We start from the raw sequence: 19,361 nt of genomic DNA, 5'->3' as shown, positions 1-19,361 counted from the left end.
TTTTTGGTCATATTTGAAAATTTTCAGCTGAGCAAATTTTACATGTTACAGACCAGACCTTTAGTTTAGGCCACTATACTTAGTACTGTACATCACAAAAGCTTAGCAGCAGCTCATTAACATTATTATAAAAAAAAAAGAAAAAAAAAAGAAGAAAAACAGCCATCCTGGTGCAACGCAATGCACAATCCCTAAATCTGCACTCACAGCTCTTTTAAAGGAGCTCCTTCAGCCTTTTGCCAGACTTACGATAGGGGAAACTTTTTCTTTTCCAGGAGTCTCAGGGGTTTATGGTGTAATTTGTCTGCAATTTTGCAGATACCTTCAAGAATATGGAGATGCATGGGGAAGAATGGGAGGTTAGCCTGTAAATGTTTGTGGTTTTTTTTTTTTTTTTGCTCTGATGGTGCAGTCACACAGCACTTCTCAATTATACATGAGATCCCCTACCTAGTCTGACATCGGCAAATCTCTACCCTCCAGCTGCGGAGAATCAGGCTTGGACTGGCTTTCTCACCTTAAACTCTCTATGAGGAACACGTAAACCTCAGCATACACAGACAGCTTCATTGTATCCGATGATGCACATAAAATATACATCATTATATGTTGTAGTTTTTTAACTGTATGGTACAATAAACGTAGGTTTGAACAAAAGGGATGCAATGATTAAGGCCGCATTAACAGGGAGCAGAACCATATTTATTCACTATGTGTCTAGATGATGGAAATGTTTTCAGAAACTCTTGGATTAGCCAATCAGATCTAAGTACAAATGCTATTTCGGAGCAACTTCAGTGAAAAATAAGTCAGGGTTAACAACAATGCTGCTGACCTTTCTTTTTAGGATGGCTCGGGTCCTTCCTCTTTAACTCAGCATTCAGAGGAGACTCAAGCAGTGGAGGAGAACTGGAAACAAGGGAGGAGGGGAAACAGGAGGACGGAGTTACTGGAAACAGAGGGGTACAGCATTTTCCATCGTTATGGATTATTAGTCCCTCTAATTTACAGTACCACGATATATTGTTGACTCATAAGAAACCAGATGGCTGCACGTTTGTTATAATTAGGTAAGTTAATATGGAAATGTCAGTGCAAGAGAAACTTTTAGAGAGGAAGTGAACCAATAAATATGCCTTTCTCATATGTCATGGAGTACTGCTGCTGAGGTTAGACTTCCACAATCTCAGAACGTGCACAACAAAGTTCTGCTGTTGTGACTCCAAACACCCCCAGATCTGGTCGTTCGCACTCATTTACTGGTCGCCTCTAACTACCTGGAAAATAAACAGTTGCTGGACTATGACAATGTCAGCAACATTTTATCCTATGCTGATCGTGTCCCTGAATCTTGAAAATCAATGCCTGTGCAAATTCTCAGTTATCCGGGTCATCGCAACAGCAGAAGGGCTTAAATAGGAGGCAACCGGATTTTTGCTCATTTCTTTCCGAAAACGTTTCAACACCTATTCAGGAGTCTTTGTCAATTCTGGTGGCTCACACTTGAGCCACCTGCAGTTGGAGCGCTGCTGTTTTTAGGGACATGGAGGCCCATCCTTCATCCGTCACTGTCCTGACTCATTACGAGCTACTGCTTGGAGTGAGTTGAGTGCTTGGTCACCCGATTGATGATAAGACTGTTGATGTAGTCTATTTGGAATGAGTTGGAGGACCGAGCTGTAAACACTGGGGAGTCTGAAGTGCAATTCTCCCCCTCTGCTGCTCACGGGTAAGCCACCAGAATTGACAAAGACTCCTGGATAGGTGTCGAAACTTTTTTCAAAATGTATCAATGTCTGTAATGTTTGTAGTTACATAGAGATAACTCTAGAGTAATTCCTGACTGGTCCTAGTTTGTGGACATCATGTTTAGCTGACTGTTAATAAAATATAGCTTGACCATGATACCATGGACTGGTTATTACAAGTAAATCTACCCTATCTATCTGCAGCACAGCACAGTATGAGATGGACAGACTGAGAGACAGTCTGTCCATCTTTAGCTCCAGGCTTACCTTGGAAAGACAGAAAAGCCTCCACCGCCTTCTCCCGTTCTCCTTGGGTCATTCAAGCACAATTCCAGCAAAACCACACATGGCTTAAACAGAGCGCTCACTAGGACTACCATCTGAGTGTCCAAGCAAAATCAGTCACAATCAAGTTTAAGGGGCAATCTATCATAGGGATGTGACATTGTTTAGCAATACTGATTTGGAAAAACTCACAGAATTATCAGACCCTGGACAGATTGACCAGGATCCAGCCATTGAGATGCTCAGGGTGGGGTTATCTAGATGAAAGAACACCATTCATGAGGTTAGGTGCATCAAGCTTCAAGGCAAGCGTATATTATGAAACCAAAGCAAAGGGATTGTTTTATTAAAGCACAACCTGTTTGATTAAGCTTCCACGTACCACCATACTGATAGAGATTTTAAAATACTGGTACCACAAAGCTTGTCTGTCAGTTAATCTGGGGTTTCTTACCAGTCTCAAAATCCAATATGGCTGCCTTTTATATTAAAAGCTGTAGCAAAATCTTCAGTTGCTGCTTTGATCATTTCTACCTCTTCAAAGCAGTCAAACACAATATACCGTACAAGCACTTTTAGGACATATGTTACTGAAATGTTTGAAACTAAAACTTGATGAGAAATACGTTGTTGGCATTTACTGGTCATGGTATTTCACAAAACATTTAGAAGACCTTTGAGTTGGATTAGAAATCATTCTAAGATCCAAGTTCAAACATCAGAGGTAAATGAAAAGTAGTTTAAGTAGACAGCAGCATTGTTTCTAGTTTCAGTGTCATCCACATTTCTTTTTCGTTTGAAAAACGTAATTCTTTAGGTGTAATGCTGCTTGGTTACACAGGTAATTTGTTTATTTTTTGCTTGGAAATAGGAGGGCCCGTTTTTTTTGGTCCTGGAGCCACTAAAAGAAGGCCAAGAACAAGCGGTGGTACATGAAAACCAAGGCTCTGGAATTGTTTAATGTCTAGCTGAAATTCTTTGTTTTCCATTGTACAAAAAGTTGTGTCGTTTATAAAAATCACTGCCATACTTCTGAAAAACAAAAAACAAAAAAACACCTGGGGAAATGATACCCCCAGTAGCCTACCTTTGAAATACAGCACTGTTAGGAGTTCGGAGGTAGCCAGCTCCACCACATAAAGACCATCAGAGCTTCCTATACAAAACCAGCTGTTGTCTCTGCATGGGCCCACACAGAAGCATATGGAAAACCACCGTTACACTATTTTCCCTAAAACCTTTTTTTTTTTTTTTTTCATTTTAGCTGGCGATGACAAAGAAACCGCATGGTAAAGAAAAACACATTGCTCAGACAAAGTGCCAAGGCGGACCCACCACAAGACTATACGTTGTAGTAAAGTTTCCTTTGACTAGCTGTAGTCTAGACGGATATGTAGACGCTGGAAGACAAAAAGCCTCGCAGAGCAGAGAGGATCTTAGTTTTACCCTCTTTTAGTCACAGGCTATGGTTACAATATTGTTGTCAATTACATTTTAGTACATAATAATTTATTACAGAGCAGGGACAACTGAAGTCATTATAGGTGGGATTTTAATAAATTAATTTGATAATTAGGCCAGTTAAATTGTTATAACCGTAAAAGATTTTATTTGTGGTGGGAGAACAACAGACACTTTTGCTACAGGGGTAGAAAAAAAGTTGGAGTTAAAACAAAGTGCTAGGCTGAAAAAAGAATTGCGTTGATTCTGATGAGATGTTTTATTTTAAATACAGCATCGGTATTTTAATCATTGCTCAAATCCAACAAGGCCTGCAATGAAACTAATCGATACGTCACTTCTGAGAGGCATAAAGCAATTCACAGATGCAACACGTTTTACAGAGCACGTCTGACCAAACAAAAGGGGAAAAAATGTTTAACATCACCAAAGAAAGCCAGAAGCACAGACATAACATCCAGATACAAAGCTACAGATGGTCAGGATTTTATAGTTATGCTTCCGTTTATATATTTAAAGTAAAGATGGTGAACCGCTGCTGTGGGGTTACAGGCTTTTCTAACAGCAATGAGGTCTTAATGTCGGTTCAATTCCTATGGGCTACAAAACATAGAGTTATGTCTTTTTAAGTGCCTACTTCCTGTCACAGCTCACTGCAACAGTTTATGCTGTGTGACTGAGGCCTCCTGTGATGTATTTCTCCGGGTGTACACATGATGTAAGAAGCCCCTTAAGACCTGGTTTTGAATTTAGTCATTTTTCATACATCTGCAAAAAAAAAAAAAAAAAAAAAAAAAAACTATTTCCTTAAAAGCATTTAATGCAGTGAAGCATTAACTCATCACCAACATTTGTTTTTAGACATTGGTGTCTAAAAGGTGTAATCTCACCTTTGTCAGTTTTTATGTGCTTCTGATTTTAGAAATTCTGCTTTTTATCCCTTAGACAATATAATAACAATTAAGTCTGCATTGTTTTTTTCTATGCTTATCCAGTCATGGAAAAATATAAACATCATCAATTAAATGTTATAATTTTCCAGACCTCGTAAGACAGTGAAGGAACCCTATTAGTGGGCTGACAGAACTTCCATAACTACCCCAGCTTCACTATGTTTACTTACATTTCTTGGCCAAAATGGATTTCTGCAAATGGGCCACATGAAGCCATTTGGATGACGGGCTTTGAGATCTCCACTTTATCAACAACTGATTGTTCAGCAACACCTGCAAAGACAAAACTAAGAGTCAGACTCTCTTGATTCCAGAAGGTACATTTACTTCATTGTTAGGATTTTGGCTGAGAAGATCTCAGACCCTCCTCCTGCTGGTGGCAATCAGCTCCATCCCATTCACCTGCTCTCCTGCCTTTACATACTGAAGCTTTTCAGTCAGTTGGGTTCAGATTATTTAAGAACCATTGTGTAAGTAGATCTCCAGCATCCTTTGTCCGCCTTGACAGTTTGTGATCAAGTTCTCGTCTTTTGGATGCCCCTGCTTTGCCTGGCCCTCGTCTGACACCTCATCGGCTTCTGATTTCTGGAGAAAAACCACGTATTTGCCCCATGAGTCACGCCTCTTAGGCCTTCGATCTGTCTGTCAGATTCTGCCTACATGTACATGACCTTTGACCGTCTAATGAAACTCTCTCAAAACTCTCAAAAATTTCCCAAATTTCGCTGAGATTAAAGCTACCTGCAGTTTACAAGACACCATCTTGTGTGACATCATCACTCTCACATCACGACTGTCACTTTCTGGATCCCAACGGAGCTCAAGGAACCTCAGGTCAGATAAATTACCTCCACCTGGACCCTGAGAAGGTTAGTAGCTTTATTTCAGAGCTTTTCATTATTCACTGAATCCTCAGCAGCCACTAACCTTTGTCTCTCCCTCACAGTGATTCCTGAGAGGGCTTCTTGCAGTTTCCTGTTTGCCACCAGAGAGCTTATTTTAATACACCTTTTGAAATGCTCCCTAAGTTTCTGCTGGGGTTCCACCGACTCTGACTTGGAGGAGCTAACTCTCATCCCGACTGCTTCGCACTCAGCCGTGAAATGCTCCGCAGCAGGCTAAAGTTCATGGCCGGAAGATACCAACAGAACCACATCATCTGCAAAAACAGAAGACGACACAAACCAGACGCCTTCCACTCCACGACTACGCCTTGCTAGCCTGTTCATTAACACCACAAACAAGTGAGAAGGGGAAACCTTGGCGGAGGCCAACGCGCACTAGGAATATGTTCCACTCTGTGTCAAGAATGTGGACACAGGACTGGATAGTCATTGAGAGCTTGACTCCAGCTCTGGACCAAATAACTAAACTCTTATGTTTCCATATGCAATTCTCCAAGGGTAAAGATCTGGTCCACTGTTCCACAGCAACGGAGACATAACCAATAAATTCAATGTTAGACAATTAGTCGGAGCCTCCTTGCGAATTCTTGAGAAAGCTTTCAAACAGTCCCTCAATAGTTGAAACACTCCCTTCGATCCGCTGTCTTAAAAATTTGGAATCACCACCTCAGTATGCCGCTCCACAAATGGACTTAAAAACAATTCCTAAAAAAAAAGGATAACTGCTGTACTGCCATGGTAAATGTTTCTATCACCTATTTGATGGTTCAGAGTCTCCTGGCGCCATTTGTGCCTTTTCTCCATCTTCTGAAGGTCCATTTTCTTCACAAGGTGGCATTTGTAGTCATCATCGAAGGAAAAGCACCACACCTAAAATAAACATGTGTCTTTTCATATTTGGGATTTTAGATCATGACACTGCGGTTGCCAGCGTAATTGTTCCCCAGACACTTACCTGTCCATCAGTCGAGCCGGTGATAAGATGCTGTTCCTTCTCCAATAACAAGACACTGAGCAGAGGAGACCCTATAGGATTAAGGAATTTGGTATTTTCATTTCATTTTGCAATGCTTTGATACAATGCTTCAAAGACAAAGACAAATATATATATTTTTTAATATTTCATCGTTTTTAAAGGGAAAACCTTTCCAAACCAACCTGGCCCTGTGTGAAAAGTAATCACCCTGTGAATCCAATAACTGGCCATGACACCCTTGGCAGTAATACCTGGACAAATGTTGTCTCATTCTTCTTTTTAGAATTGTTTTAATTCAGCCATATCAGATGGTTTTCAAGCATGCCAGGCTTGTTTCACGTCATATCCCAGAATTTCAATAGCGTTTAAGTCCCAACTTTAACTAGGCAACTCCAAAACTGCCTTTTAAAGGTGGAAATACCAGTGTGCTTGAGATCATTGTCTTACTGGATAACTGCTTGAGCTTAAGGTCATAGACTGATGACAGGACATGACAGGACATGCTCCTTCAGCAGAATTAATACTTCCAGCAATTAAAGCAAACCGCTCAGGTCACGAGGCAGCAAAGCAGCCCCGGACCATCGTGCTACCCCCACCATGTTTGACCATCAGTATGAACATTGTTTTCTGAAATGTTAGTTTTATGTCAGACGTGTGCCTTTCAAAAAGTTGCAGTCATATATGCTCCGTCCACAGAATATTTTCCCAGTAGTCTTAGGAAGATGCAGATACTTCTTTGGCAAATGTAAGAATGGTTTTTGTGTGCAAAAGCCTTGGATTGAAATACCGATATATGTCCTTTTTGTCTATTCTCAACTGTACTGTTGAACCCTAAAAATTAGCCATAGCCAACACATGTGAGGCCTGCAGTCCTTTTCATATTATACAGATAGAACGTTACATATTATATTTATCTACCTATTTATTCAGTGATATTTTAAAGTAGGAACAATTTTCTCTGGTTATCACAGAAATGTATTTTACCTGACAGCACAAAGGATTGGTAGAAAACAGCTCCAGTTTTTAAATCCCAAACCTGATAAAAAAAAATAAAAAAAATTTGGTGAAGAACAAACTAGAAAACGAACAAATACTGTATGTACATATATACATACAAACACACACACACCTTAAAAGTGCGATCCTCTGAGGTGCTGACAAGAACATTAGGGTTCCAGGGACAGAACTCGGCAGATGTTAAAGGTCCGAGGTGGCCCTTTAATGTGCAAATCACTTCCTGTTTCTGATGTGGACAACAAAGCAAAAGTCAGAAGTGAAACAATAATATGCAACTTCTAGCATGGTTAGATAAAAAGAGAAAATTATATATATATATATATATATATATATATATATATATATATATATATATATATATATATATATATATATATATATATATATAAGCCCTGCGACAGACTGGCGACATGTCCAGGGTTAACCCCGCCTCTCGCCCTGTGTACGCTGGAGATAGGCACCACCACCCCGCGACCCCATGAGGGATAAAGCGGATCAGAAAATGGATGGATGGATGGATATATATATAAAGATTTTATAAAGACTTAAATAGAGATAAGAAGTGTTTGGGACTATTAGGGAACAACATGGTCATGATGTGATATGAATTATGAAAGAGAATTAAGCGAATTAAGAGGATGCTATTGTGCTGCACTTAATGAATAACTATTAATGTTGAATAGTCCATTAATTACCTTTGAACTGAGAACATATAAAGTTGTTCCTGAGCATGCTGCCACCCGTTCATCAGAGAAACAGAATGAGAGATGAACAACATTTCCCAGCAAAGTCCCAATCACCATTCCAGCAGCAAGTTTACCTGCAAACAAGTCTATTAGTCTATCTGAAAATTAAGAAAGTCCAAGACCATAGGAGACATACACCACAAAAATATAAAATATAATATAAAAAATATAATATGTATTAACTACTAAGCAGATTTGTGACGGTTTTGAAAAAGAACATTCCTATTGTGGGTGGTAAACAACAGCTATGATAAAATATTACAGGATTGCACTTGAAACTTGTGTACACGCAGAACTAGCTTTTACCCTCTTGTGTTCTTTTCTGACATGCCTCGACATCCCAGAGGATGATATAATCAGAAGATGCAGAACAGAGGATTACAGGGTCGCTTCTTTTCCCAAAGGCCATAGCACTGATGTCGTCATGGTGACCTGTTAGCAGCAGCGGCTGTCAAGAAGAATAAACCACTCAAGTTTTCACTTAGCATATAAAATAAACTGAACATAACATTTTAGCTATGGCCATCTCAATGTGATTCGCCAAGGTAAAGTTGTTTGGAGTTTAAAATCACCTTGCACGCGACAAGGGAAGTGTGAACAAACCTTCTGTTGCGTCTGGTTGTTGCTGTAAATGAGCACATTCTTGTCACGGTGAGGTATGCCGCTGTGAGAGCGACAGCAAGCGAGCTGCCGGTGTGACAGGAGTGAATCACAAGTCAAACTCAGCTTTTCGTTTATCATGTTTAGCCTCGCACTAACGCTTGCTGTGTTACAGGGAAGTTTTGTTTTGTTTTTTGTTTTTGCCGGTCAAATCAATTTTGAAATAAAACGTTATGTCAGATAAAGGTTTTCCAGAGTCAGGAGGAGAAACGCCGAGCGTTGCTAGGACACACTTCCGCTACAAAAGATCGTCTACCTAAAAGAGAAACATTTACCTGCGTTAAGCAAAATGAATCATCTTCGTGGACTGTTTTTTTTTTTATATATATATATTCTTAAAATGTTAAATTCATTCTAATTGTTTTACTAGTTTCTTTAGGTGCGACTGTTGACGCAATTCACATTTAGCATTAGGTTTGCGGATTCATTATAGCTGATTTTAAATAGGCTTATAAATACTGTCGAAGTGATACATCTTTTAAACAAATCTATACTGTTATTTCCTTGGTTGACCACAAGATGGCACTAGCGGTTAATTTATATATAAACTCGGTGCTTTTAGGGGTCAGTGGTTGCGAGCGGTCAACGATCATCAGACAATGTTTTTTTCACGCTGTGCTCTACGTCGTTGAAGATAGTTAAATAAATACACATTTTAAAGAGCTTCAGTTGTTGTTTTCAGATTGCATGAAAACGTAAACGTTGTCAGATATGTTTTGAGATTTTTTTTTCTTTTGAGTGTCTCACAACATCCCAGACAACACAACTTTCTTTAATTATGCTGTGCAACATTTGTACACATTCCCGTAGCTTAAGCGACACCAGAGGACACGCTCCTAAGTAGATCATCCTGTTTGAAATGGCTAAAGGGAATTAAGCCCGGCTGGGGTGAGGGATTCTGGGAAACGTAGTTCACGTAGGAGCCGGCGGATATGACGCACGTATCGTGTAGCCGCCGGTGTCGGGCCGGCAGGTGTTGTGCTGAGGAACGAGCTCATGCCGAAAGAAGCGCCTCGTCATTGGGCCTCTGATGAAACGATGAGTCTGGGCGCCCGTCTGAATGAAAGCTCATGTTGCGTAGCAATGCAAGCGGATTTTTTTCTTTTCAAAATAAAATAAACACTAAAGATTACATTTAGCTTTTTTTTTTCATTAATTGTTTTCATGTAAAATAAAACCTGACCACTGCGAAATCGCGTTACTTGAACAGAACAAGAAGTATCTGGTAATCAAATAAGACAGAAGTAACAATAACATGATGCGCTTAAAATGTACCTTAATTTTCCTTATTAAAATAGATGACTCAGTTATATTTTTTTATAATTAAATTTAAATATCGTAATTTGTATGTATTATAGGTATTTCCGTTCAAAAGGTTGTATTACTGAAGGGGGTGCTTGATATGTGTTTGTTTTAATTCAGTCTTAACCCCGGGATAGCCTTAATTATAAATAATGTTGACCTTAGGGTAAACAGACGTCGCACTTTTGACTTTAAATGGTATGGTACGGTTCGGGGCTTTCGTGATTCCCTTTCCGGCGGTGTGGACCGAACGGGGGCGCTTCTTTCGCCGGAACACCGGACGGTTAGCTTTCGTCTGCAGTGAGCTTCGCAGCAGTTGGATGAATCAGTTGACGTTGACAGACCTTGGGATATGACAGTGCTTTTGTAGTACAGAGCTAGCTTTTAGCTAGACCGTTAGCTTGGCGACAGGGTTGTGGAATTAGGTTGTTCGAAAGGGACGAATTCCGGTCACGAGGCGTTTTATTTTTCTTAACGTTGCGTTTTACGGAAACATTTAAATTTGTTTTTTGTTTTTTTGTGTGTGTGTGAGTGTTTTAAAAACAAAAAAAGATGACGCCGGTAGTGTTGTTTTCAAATGAGCTAGTTTAACTTGAGATACGCGACAAGCTAGCGTATCATCAACTTGGGAACCTCCTAACTTGGTGCTTTGAGGGTTACAACAACCTCGCCTTTCAGCCGGGAAAGTAGCAACCGGGGGAACCGGTGTAGCTGTTATTATTAGTATTATTATTATTATTATTTTTATTTTTAACCGGGTAGCAGACCGACGCGCTCCGATAACCCGACGGAAGTGGGAAGAGACTGCTAGCATAACGAAGCTAGCCGGTTGGAAGTTGTAATATGAAAAAGACACAGTCAGACACGTTGGGTTTTGTTCCTCAGAAAGACATCGTATACAACAAACTTTTACCGTACGCGGACAGGCTAGACGATGAGTCCGGGGAGATTTTGAGCAGAATAAAGGGGAACTTGGGCCGAGCTGTGCAGCTTAGAGAAATATGGCCCGGTGTGCTTTTTTGGACGAGAAAACTTTCAACGTAAGTACCGCTAAGCTCACCTTATGTTTTTTTTTTCTTTTTCTGTTTGGTAATTTTTTATGTTCATTGAATGATACCGATAGCATTTTAGCTTAACACGGGCAACATTTGGCACGTAGATCTCATTCGGCTGTCTTGTATGTGTAATATTTATACAAATTTGTATTTATATGGTAGCATAACTTCGGTAGGCAGTAGTTAATTTGTGGCAGGGCGTTCTTTTATGGCATTCCTCACAGCGGTGAATTCCCACATTTGATCCGAGCGTCTGATTAGGATACTTACCGGTTTCATAACCACGGTTGGGACTGTTACACACCGGGCATGACCCAGACTAGCGGTGCTAGGTCACTGTGGCTTTCGCAATGCTTTTCGCCTTGGCCTCAACTATTTTGTTATGATCGTCGTTAGTTCGTGGATCGCACGTAAACAGACGAGCCCCCCCCCCCTTCCCCCTCCATTGCAATGTTGACTGACCGAGTTTCCATTGAAACTTCCGCTCACGGGTCCATCCAAAAATAAACAAAAGCCTTTTAATTTGCAGCGTCATCATGGTGGGGGAAAAATCTAAATGAATCCACGTTTCTATTCCACACACACTTTTCCATCATTTATATATTTGGTCGATTTCATCAAACCAGGTTTTGGCCTTTTTTGTTATGTTTGCATTTTCACCGTTTTGGTTAAATAGTTAAACTTTAACTTAAAGTTTTATCAGAAGCCGTAACAACATGTGAACTAATGTATAAAGCTGATTTTAGATTCTCCTGGTACAATAACCTTGAGTTGAAATGACCATCTAGTGTAATGGCGTAAGCATACATATCAGTGTTTCCCGCAGGAATTAGCTTATGCGAGGCGGACCGATTCGCGGAGGGGGGGGGGGGGGGGGGGGGGGTTTGTGGACGACACGTTTTCGGCGGAGCGGAGCGGGGGGGGGGGGGAGATAAAACACGTTTTCCGCGGACAGACTGGCGGAGCGGGGGTATCCATGTGTTTTTTCCCTGCCATTCACGCACGCGCAATACCAACAACAACAAACCGCGTGTTAACGGCACTTTTTTTTTTTTTTTTTTTTGGAATGTTGGCGTGGCGGTAGCGTGAGTTTGGCGTGGCGGCCGCCACGCCAAGATAGCGCTGCGGGAAACACTGCATATTTATAACAAAATAGTTTTATTGTTTAGACAGAAAAGCATCCGTTACCCTACTGCTGCCGATAAAAAAATGACTGTGATTATTGCAGTTGCCTTTTACATTTATCCATTGTGCGGATTTTCAAAATGACATGCGCTTAAATATGTTTGGTATTATTTTTAGGTGCGTACTGGTCTAATGTTACTTCTATTTATTCTTCTACTCTCCCATGGAGTAACACATGTATTCAAACCTGAAGTCAGCTGTTTTTTGTTCATGTTTGTTTGTTTTACTTCACCCTCAGTAGTGAGGCTGCCGTTGACCGCTGAACAATGATGCTGTTCAGCGTTCGCTACCTGCAATTTTTAAAAAGCTATTCCCAAAGAGGAGGGATTAGTGGGCCCACCTTTAGTTTCCACTTCATGGCTTTTCTCTGTTTATTCGGATAAGTCTAACCTTTTGACTGAAAATATTTCCAGACAGATTTGTAAACGGTAATGTATTCCAGAAGATGTTTGGTCTGCTTTATTCATTTCCGCTCCCTGTTTTATTTTGGTTACTTGGCTTTTTAAAATCTGTTTCACCCCTTTGAGACAAACATTGTGTTCAATAAATCTGTCGCGACCCACAGACCAAATTTTCTTGAGTTTGATTCATATTTGATTTTTTTCTTCTTTTTTTTTTTTTTTGTTGAGCTCTCATACAGTTTATCTATTTAGTTTATTGTTTTAGATAACAACACGGATGTCTGTTATAATTATCTCATAGTTTTTGACAGTATTTTTGATTGTGCACACAATTATAATTTGGACGCAGCTCTTAATTTTTTGAATGATCTGTTCCGCATGTGTAACATCAAAGTAATTATTCTTAATCTGTACTTTTCTGTTAAGGTACATGAGACTTTATGGACGGAAGTTCAGCAAAGAAGACCATGTGCTGTTCATCAAGTTGCTGTACGAGCTAGTGACGATCCCCAGACTGGAGATCAGCATGATGCAAGGCCTCGCTCGCCTTCTTATCAACCTTCTCAAGTAAGGATGGATGTAGATCTGATTGATATGGACAAAATAACAATGACACATTCTCAACTCGTAACATGTTTATACACAAATACTGTTTATCAGTGCAAATGTAGTTTGTGTGCCATCAGAAGATGATGCAAATGAAGTTCATCTTGCTATTTGCAAATGCTTCAGCATCCTGGAAAGCCGCTTAAATAACGGTGGACTTATGTACTGCCTGATGGGTCGCATGTATTGTCTGCCTTTTGCCATTGCTATTGACATTTTCCGTTTCTCAATAAATGATTGAAATAGTTTTATTACCCAGCATTAAATTGACTCTCTGTTTTAAACAAAGATGCACAGAAATATTCACATTCTTTCATAGTGAATATAATTTTGAAAATGTTTTCTTCTGTGGTTTTTAGTTCATTATCAGACTCACAATGTCGTCACATATACTAACAGCTGGCAGCTCAACAAAAATGATGCATTCTTTCAGACTTGTCAAAAATGGCATATTTTGAACCATTATCTGTGGAAACGCGCTCATCTGTGTTGCTATTCTTCCGAATGCTTTATTGATCTAACAGGAAAAAGGAACTGCTGTCGAGGGAGGACCTGGAGCTGCCGTGGAGACCGCTGTATGAGCTGCACGACAGGATTCTGTTCTCAAAGACCGAACATCTGGGTCTTAACTGGTTTCCCAAGTATGCATCAGATCAGTGATTAGTCGATTGTCACAAGATGTTTTTTTTTTTTTTTTTTTTTTTGTTAGTTTTGTTTTTATTGCTTAGTCCTTTTGGGTAAGGTTGGCTTTTCAAAATATATTCCCATCTGTGAAACTTACTAAAAGTTTAAAGGATACTATTTTCATGATTAGACTCAGATTCTGCATTAGATAATCAGCCTCATTGAAAGCATTTTTTTTTTTTGTAACTTAGAGATTTGGGCACCAGATTAATTTCTGGTTTCAATACCAACAGCACATCAGCCGATTACAGAACCATTAGTTGACATAATTTGGATTATTTAAAGGAGGCGTGTCCAAAGGGTGGGTCAGGGGCCATTTGCGGCCCCTGTGCTGATTTTGTCCCCATCTATCTTGTATCCAATTACGTTTACTCAATTAATCAAATCAGACTTTTGGTGCATTGAAATCTGATTGGAATTCATTTATTAAAATTGCTAAATAAGGATAGTGTAATTTTCTATTTATTTAAAATGATCATATTTTTAGAGCAGGTAAAGAACCTTCACAACGGTAGTGTAGTTATTGTTGTTTTTATGTTTTTATGTGCTTTTGACTTGCAAATTTCTGCCCAACAAGCCAAAAAGTTTAGGCACTCATGATTTAAAGTCTCTTAAAAATCCTAATTAGCATAAAATGTATGAATAATAACAATTACAAATCTCAATTTCATACTTGTTGCTTTTTCCAATAACATCAAATAAACATTTAGATTAGAGCAGCTTTACTGGTATCTGGCTGCAGTAAGAGTCTTTTGTTTAATGTTTAATGTAATGTTATAAACTACTATACTCATAAAATCTGGATCATTCAGTTCAGGGGAAACGGGTAATGTGTTTTTAGAAGGGGTTTTGAACAGTGTATGACTTCCTTCCTGTGTCAATGGTATCGTTGTGTAATGTTATCCGTGGCTTTAAAAAAACAGGAACTACTAACATTTACATCCACTTCATGCACCAATTGACCAGCAGCCCAGAATAATGGCCAGAACTGTAAATATTTTTGCCTTTTCTATAACATTCATTGCTTAGCAACTGGTGACATTTTTCAGGTGCACAGTTCAATGTGGCAATATTAGATTTTCAGTCGTTTTTTTTATGTGCCGTCTACGGAGTAGTTTTTTTTTTTTCTCCCATAATTTTAGACTCGTCTTCCCCACCGTCTCCCTGTTGATTGGGTAAAGATCCTATTATGGCAATCTGATGTAGTCACAATCTACACAAACAAAAAAATGCTTTATTTTTACATTTCTTGCAGTTCAATGGCAATTTCCTTTTATTTGCAGATTCTCTATCCCTTCTCGTATCCTTTTATATGTCAAGTTTAAAGATTTGACAAACTAACCTTTGTACCCGAGTTGGTTATTAGGGCTCTGGGGGTTTGAATAAAGACCGATTGTTTTTCTCAACTGGACCAGATGAATGGCAGCAAATGGGTTATGCTCTCCCTTCCATAGCTTTATACAACACTCAGATTCACTGTGAGGCTTGGATTTAACATTGTCTGAAAGAGAAGTTTCAGTTTTGGGTCATCTTATGAAATATTCTTTAGTTGTGCTCTGTGGCAAGCAGTGCGAGGGGCTCTTTTATGGTGTTAATGGGAACATTGTATGATTATGACAAACTACTGACGAACCAGGCTGCTTTGGCTGATTGCTTGTTCACACCTCCCAAAAACACTAAATCGCACTAATCTACGGAAAACGGATTACTCTCATTAGTTTGTCTTAAGCGAATTGCTCCTTGTCATGTGCTCAAATTGTTCTTTATGCCTTTGTCTTCCTTTGCATCTAGTTCTCCATGCCATCGTTCTTCTACTAAACTCATAATGTTAAAACTGATTCAGAGGTGGTAAGAACAATACTTCTTTGTGTGGGTTTTTTTTTATTTTTTTTATTTTTGATTTTACTTTACAAATGGCTGGATGTTTTTTGTAGACGCTGCATGTAAAAGCAAAGTCTGGGCACCTCATATAGAGTTTCTAATAAATATAACATTCATCAATGTTAACATTTCACTCATACTGGAGACTGTCGCACTGCAGCTAACACGTTTTTATTTTCTCCTGTCCTCTAGATCAAACTATTAGAGAGTTTTAGGGACTTTCTTTTTAAGATTTCTTCGAAGGTCTCAACAGATTTTCTAGTATTTAAGTAAAACAGAACTTGCTGTAATAATGCAGCAAAATGGGTAATATTAAGCAGTAATTGACTTTCATGGCTAAAGCTAAACGCTAGGTAGACTTCCTGGACGCTTTCCTTTGTGGGTTTGTCGACTGATGGGCCTTTTTCTGATTTGCTTTATCTGTTCTTAGAGCTGTAGCACACAAGACAAAAAAGGTGATGGAGGTTCTTGGTTAGGGGTAATAGTTTTAAACCCAGAAATCAGGAATTACAAGGTTATCTCTATCAATGTATCAAAGCAAATTAACCATCAAAGGTTTTGTACTAAGCTCATAAAGTGCACCAGAGTACATCCAGTTGGTTTGACACATTCATCAATGATGGGGACACTTCATTGTCAATAAAGAGATAGAATTTTTTTTTTATTATTTCATTTTTATCAGGATTACAGCCGATCGAAGGGAAGATTGACTTGTTCCATTGTCTATTGGTGCATCTCTTCAGATAACATAACCTTGCTATTAGTATTCCTTTAATTTAAGACAAAATGATTCCGGGTGTTCTGCCGCGGCCCATACGCTCTGCTAGCTTGCAGTGAATTTTGCTATCCCTGCTTTACTAAATGTGTTCACTACCTGATGTAGCCCAGGTTCTTATGCCCTTTACTGAGCTGACTATGTGGATGTCAGGCAGGGTTAATTTGAATACTTTTATCATATTGTTTAGTTCTGAATCCCTACTTGAGTGGTTGAGTAGTTCCTACATCTGTATTTGCATGACGTTTTTATTCATTTATTCTGAATATTGTTTAAAATTCCTGAAAAGAAAAAGAACATAGTTTAATCCAGGCATTCACGCACCACTGCCAGCAGACGCATCCATAATATTTGGATGCAAACTGACGAATCAAAACCCTTTTATAAGAATTTGACCAATGTTGATACACAGAACGATAAATTTGACCGATATTAGACAGCTGTGTCCCCCCACCTCACTGCTTCTGACCCAATAAACTTATGCCATGTCGGCAATTTCCTATAAATCACTATGAAATCTAAGATACAATTCACATAAACCTCTGTACGTTTGTCAACTGGATTCATTACATTTTAATGAGCACTTTCACTATAAATTCTTCTGTCAAAAAATACTTTTTTTTTTTTTTTTGGTGCATGAAAAAAAAATTAAAGCGCATTTGTGTGGTGAAGCTTTACTAACGCCAGTGTCTCAATGAGAAGATAGTAACTTTGTTTTCTTTCATTACAGCTCAGTGGAAAACGTGTTAAAGACACTTGTGAAAAACTGCAGACCGTAAGTACATCTTCATCATCTTATGCCTTTTTTTTTTGGTGGGGGGGGGGGGCTTAAAGGCCTATGAGCTAATATCCGTAAAGTGCGTTAGATCCGTTGTATGGATTTAGACTCAAACCTTTTGTTTTCAGCCGCGTGTCCAGAGCGGTGTCCATGTATAACTCTTAGGCAAGCTGTAGGACTCGTACCTTGGTTTGCATTACCGGAGGAAGATAAGCCTATTAACTCACCTAATTCTGTCTTCGGTCAGAGTTCCTGTTACAATGAGAAGAGGGAGTCTTTTTGTTGTGAGCTGCCGGTCAGACTCTGGATCAGCAGCTAGTCAGGGAAAGAGGCAGGGGAAAATATTGCGCTTATTATCATTAAGTGTGAGAGACCTCACTTTAAAGGCTGTTAAAGAAATATTATTTACAGGATGTGCTCAAACATTGAATACCTAGTAGTCCCGTACTGAAATGCCACAAGCTGCAGTTTTATTCGTTTTTCATAGGCGTGATGAAACCAGAAACATTCTGGGAATCTGCAACACAATGGCTCAGTCTGTGGTACTGTGGCACCAGAAAGTATTCACACGTTCCCATGCATAGAGATGTATGTGGCATAGGGCTGGGCGATATAGAAAAAAAGCTTATCGATCAAAAAACAAAAGGCATATTGATCGATATCGATAATTATTGAAAATATATAAAACCATATTTTATGTGCAGCTCTGCCTGGACATTTTATGATATTGCTAAATGATTTGATTTAAAGAACACAAACACAGAATTCCAATTACATCTTTATTCAACCACCTTTTTTAACCATAACAGATTTTTTTTTTAAGAAAAATAACTTAACTTTATATCGCGGATCAAGAGTGGCAGGTTATTGTTTGAAGCCAGGTTTTTCAGCTGCAGAGAACAGCAGACATATCCATCACTATGAAGCACGTTACTGCATGCGTTATGTCCTTATGCCGCTTGGACGCTTTGTCATTTTATCACAAAGAAGGGAGCCCAGTTTAGCTGCTGTACCTACTTTGTTTTGGAAGAAGTTACAGAACGCGACGACGACGAGGCGCAGCTCGCGGGGCCGCGCAGCTCGCGCTGCTGCGGGTGTGAGCGGCTGAGCGGCTTACGTGATGAATACTGGTGGGTTACGTTACCAGACTCTGCTTTTACCGGTTCCTTGCAAGTTTTACAAATCACTGTTGTTTATTTCTATCAGGCTGGTGAACTAGTAAAACCTCGTTTTGGGACCGTTTCCTCCGCCGCTACTTGCTGCTACATATTCACGTGCTCTGTGTTGTGGTTTGAGAGGGCGGCGCTTAGTGACGGCGTGCCGACTGTAGCAAGGAAGTAAAACTGTCTATAGAACTTTTTATCGACCCTATTTTTTCCTATCACGCCCCACGTCTATCGATCGATAGATATTGTTATTCACACTATCTATCTTCTGATTAAGAACAGGGCTGCCCGCACTGACGCGGCTCAGGGATTACGTCACACGCAGCGCTGTGCGCAGTGTCCTAGTGCCTGTCAATTTAATGGTCCAATGAAGGTAATTTAAAAAGCAGGACATTTCCTCACTTTCTAAAAAAAAAACCGGGACGCCCGGGACAGGACGTGAAATACGGACATGTCCCGGGAAATATGGACGTTTGGTCACCCTAACCAAGACCCTCCTTACATCTGAAAACCTGGCCAAACTGAGTAACAGAGGAGGAAAGACGTTAGAGAGATGAACAAAAAAAACCAATCGTCACTCAAGTGCCGCTTCTGTGTTCCCTTAAAGAGGAAGAACCACCCAGAAGGTCAACAAACGCCGCCTTACTGCTAGACTCAGGCTTTACTAGTGGAGTTGCTAGAAGGAAGCCACTCTCAACCAAAAGCTGCATGGGAGTGAGACTGAATTAAGCCAAATAGCACCTTAGCAGTTGTCATACTCACAGAAACCAAATTCTC

The 19,361-nt window shown here is 39.6% G+C and overlaps 2 protein-coding genes across 5 annotated transcripts in view; one reads left to right on the top strand and one right to left on the bottom strand.

Annotated features, from left to right (window-relative positions):
• Nucleotides 1-8,977, bottom strand: part of wdr27 (WD repeat domain 27) — a 55,181-nt gene extending 46,204 nt beyond the window's left edge. The window contains exons 1-12 of the mRNA XM_021314664.2: nt 8,695-8,977; nt 8,398-8,539; nt 8,041-8,165; nt 7,458-7,571; nt 7,313-7,364; nt 6,308-6,378; nt 6,108-6,222; nt 4,618-4,720; nt 3,121-3,212; nt 2,226-2,290; nt 2,016-2,128; nt 836-909 (exon numbers count right to left, since the gene is read on the bottom strand). Coding sequence (XP_021170339.2) covers nt 836-909; nt 2,016-2,128; nt 2,226-2,290; nt 3,121-3,212; nt 4,618-4,720; nt 6,108-6,222; nt 6,308-6,378; nt 7,313-7,364; nt 7,458-7,571; nt 8,041-8,165; nt 8,398-8,539; nt 8,695-8,832 — 1,204 coding nt within the window. The 5' untranslated portion in view covers nt 8,833-8,977. The remainder of the gene's footprint in view (nt 1-835; nt 910-2,015; nt 2,129-2,225; nt 2,291-3,120; nt 3,213-4,617; nt 4,721-6,107; nt 6,223-6,307; nt 6,379-7,312; nt 7,365-7,457; nt 7,572-8,040; nt 8,166-8,397; nt 8,540-8,694) is intronic.
• Nucleotides 8,978-10,311: 1,334 nt separating this feature from the next.
• Nucleotides 10,312-19,361, top strand: part of psme4a (proteasome activator subunit 4a) — a 35,149-nt gene continuing 26,099 nt past the window's right edge. Inside the window, exons 1-5 of one of the 4 annotated variants that reach the window (XM_036126123.1) lie at nt 10,312-11,093; nt 13,121-13,261; nt 13,825-13,941; nt 15,776-15,832; nt 17,371-17,415. In XM_036126123.1, coding sequence (XP_035982016.1) covers nt 10,897-11,093; nt 13,121-13,261; nt 13,825-13,941; nt 15,776-15,832; nt 17,371-17,415 — 557 coding nt within the window. In that variant the 5' untranslated portion in view covers nt 10,312-10,896. The remainder of the gene's footprint in view (nt 11,094-13,120; nt 13,262-13,824; nt 13,942-15,775; nt 15,833-17,370; nt 17,416-19,361) is intronic. The other 3 variants (XM_036126124.1, XM_036126122.1, XM_036126125.1) reach the window with 3 other exon arrangements.

This window comes from Fundulus heteroclitus, chromosome 22 (genome assembly GCF_011125445.2).
Source record: "Fundulus heteroclitus isolate FHET01 chromosome 22, MU-UCD_Fhet_4.1, whole genome shotgun sequence".
Classification (NCBI taxonomy): Eukaryota; Metazoa; Chordata; class Actinopteri; order Cyprinodontiformes; family Fundulidae; genus Fundulus; species Fundulus heteroclitus.
The sequence above is the reverse complement of the archived record's forward strand: the minus strand, read 5'-3'. Positions and strand labels throughout refer to the sequence as shown.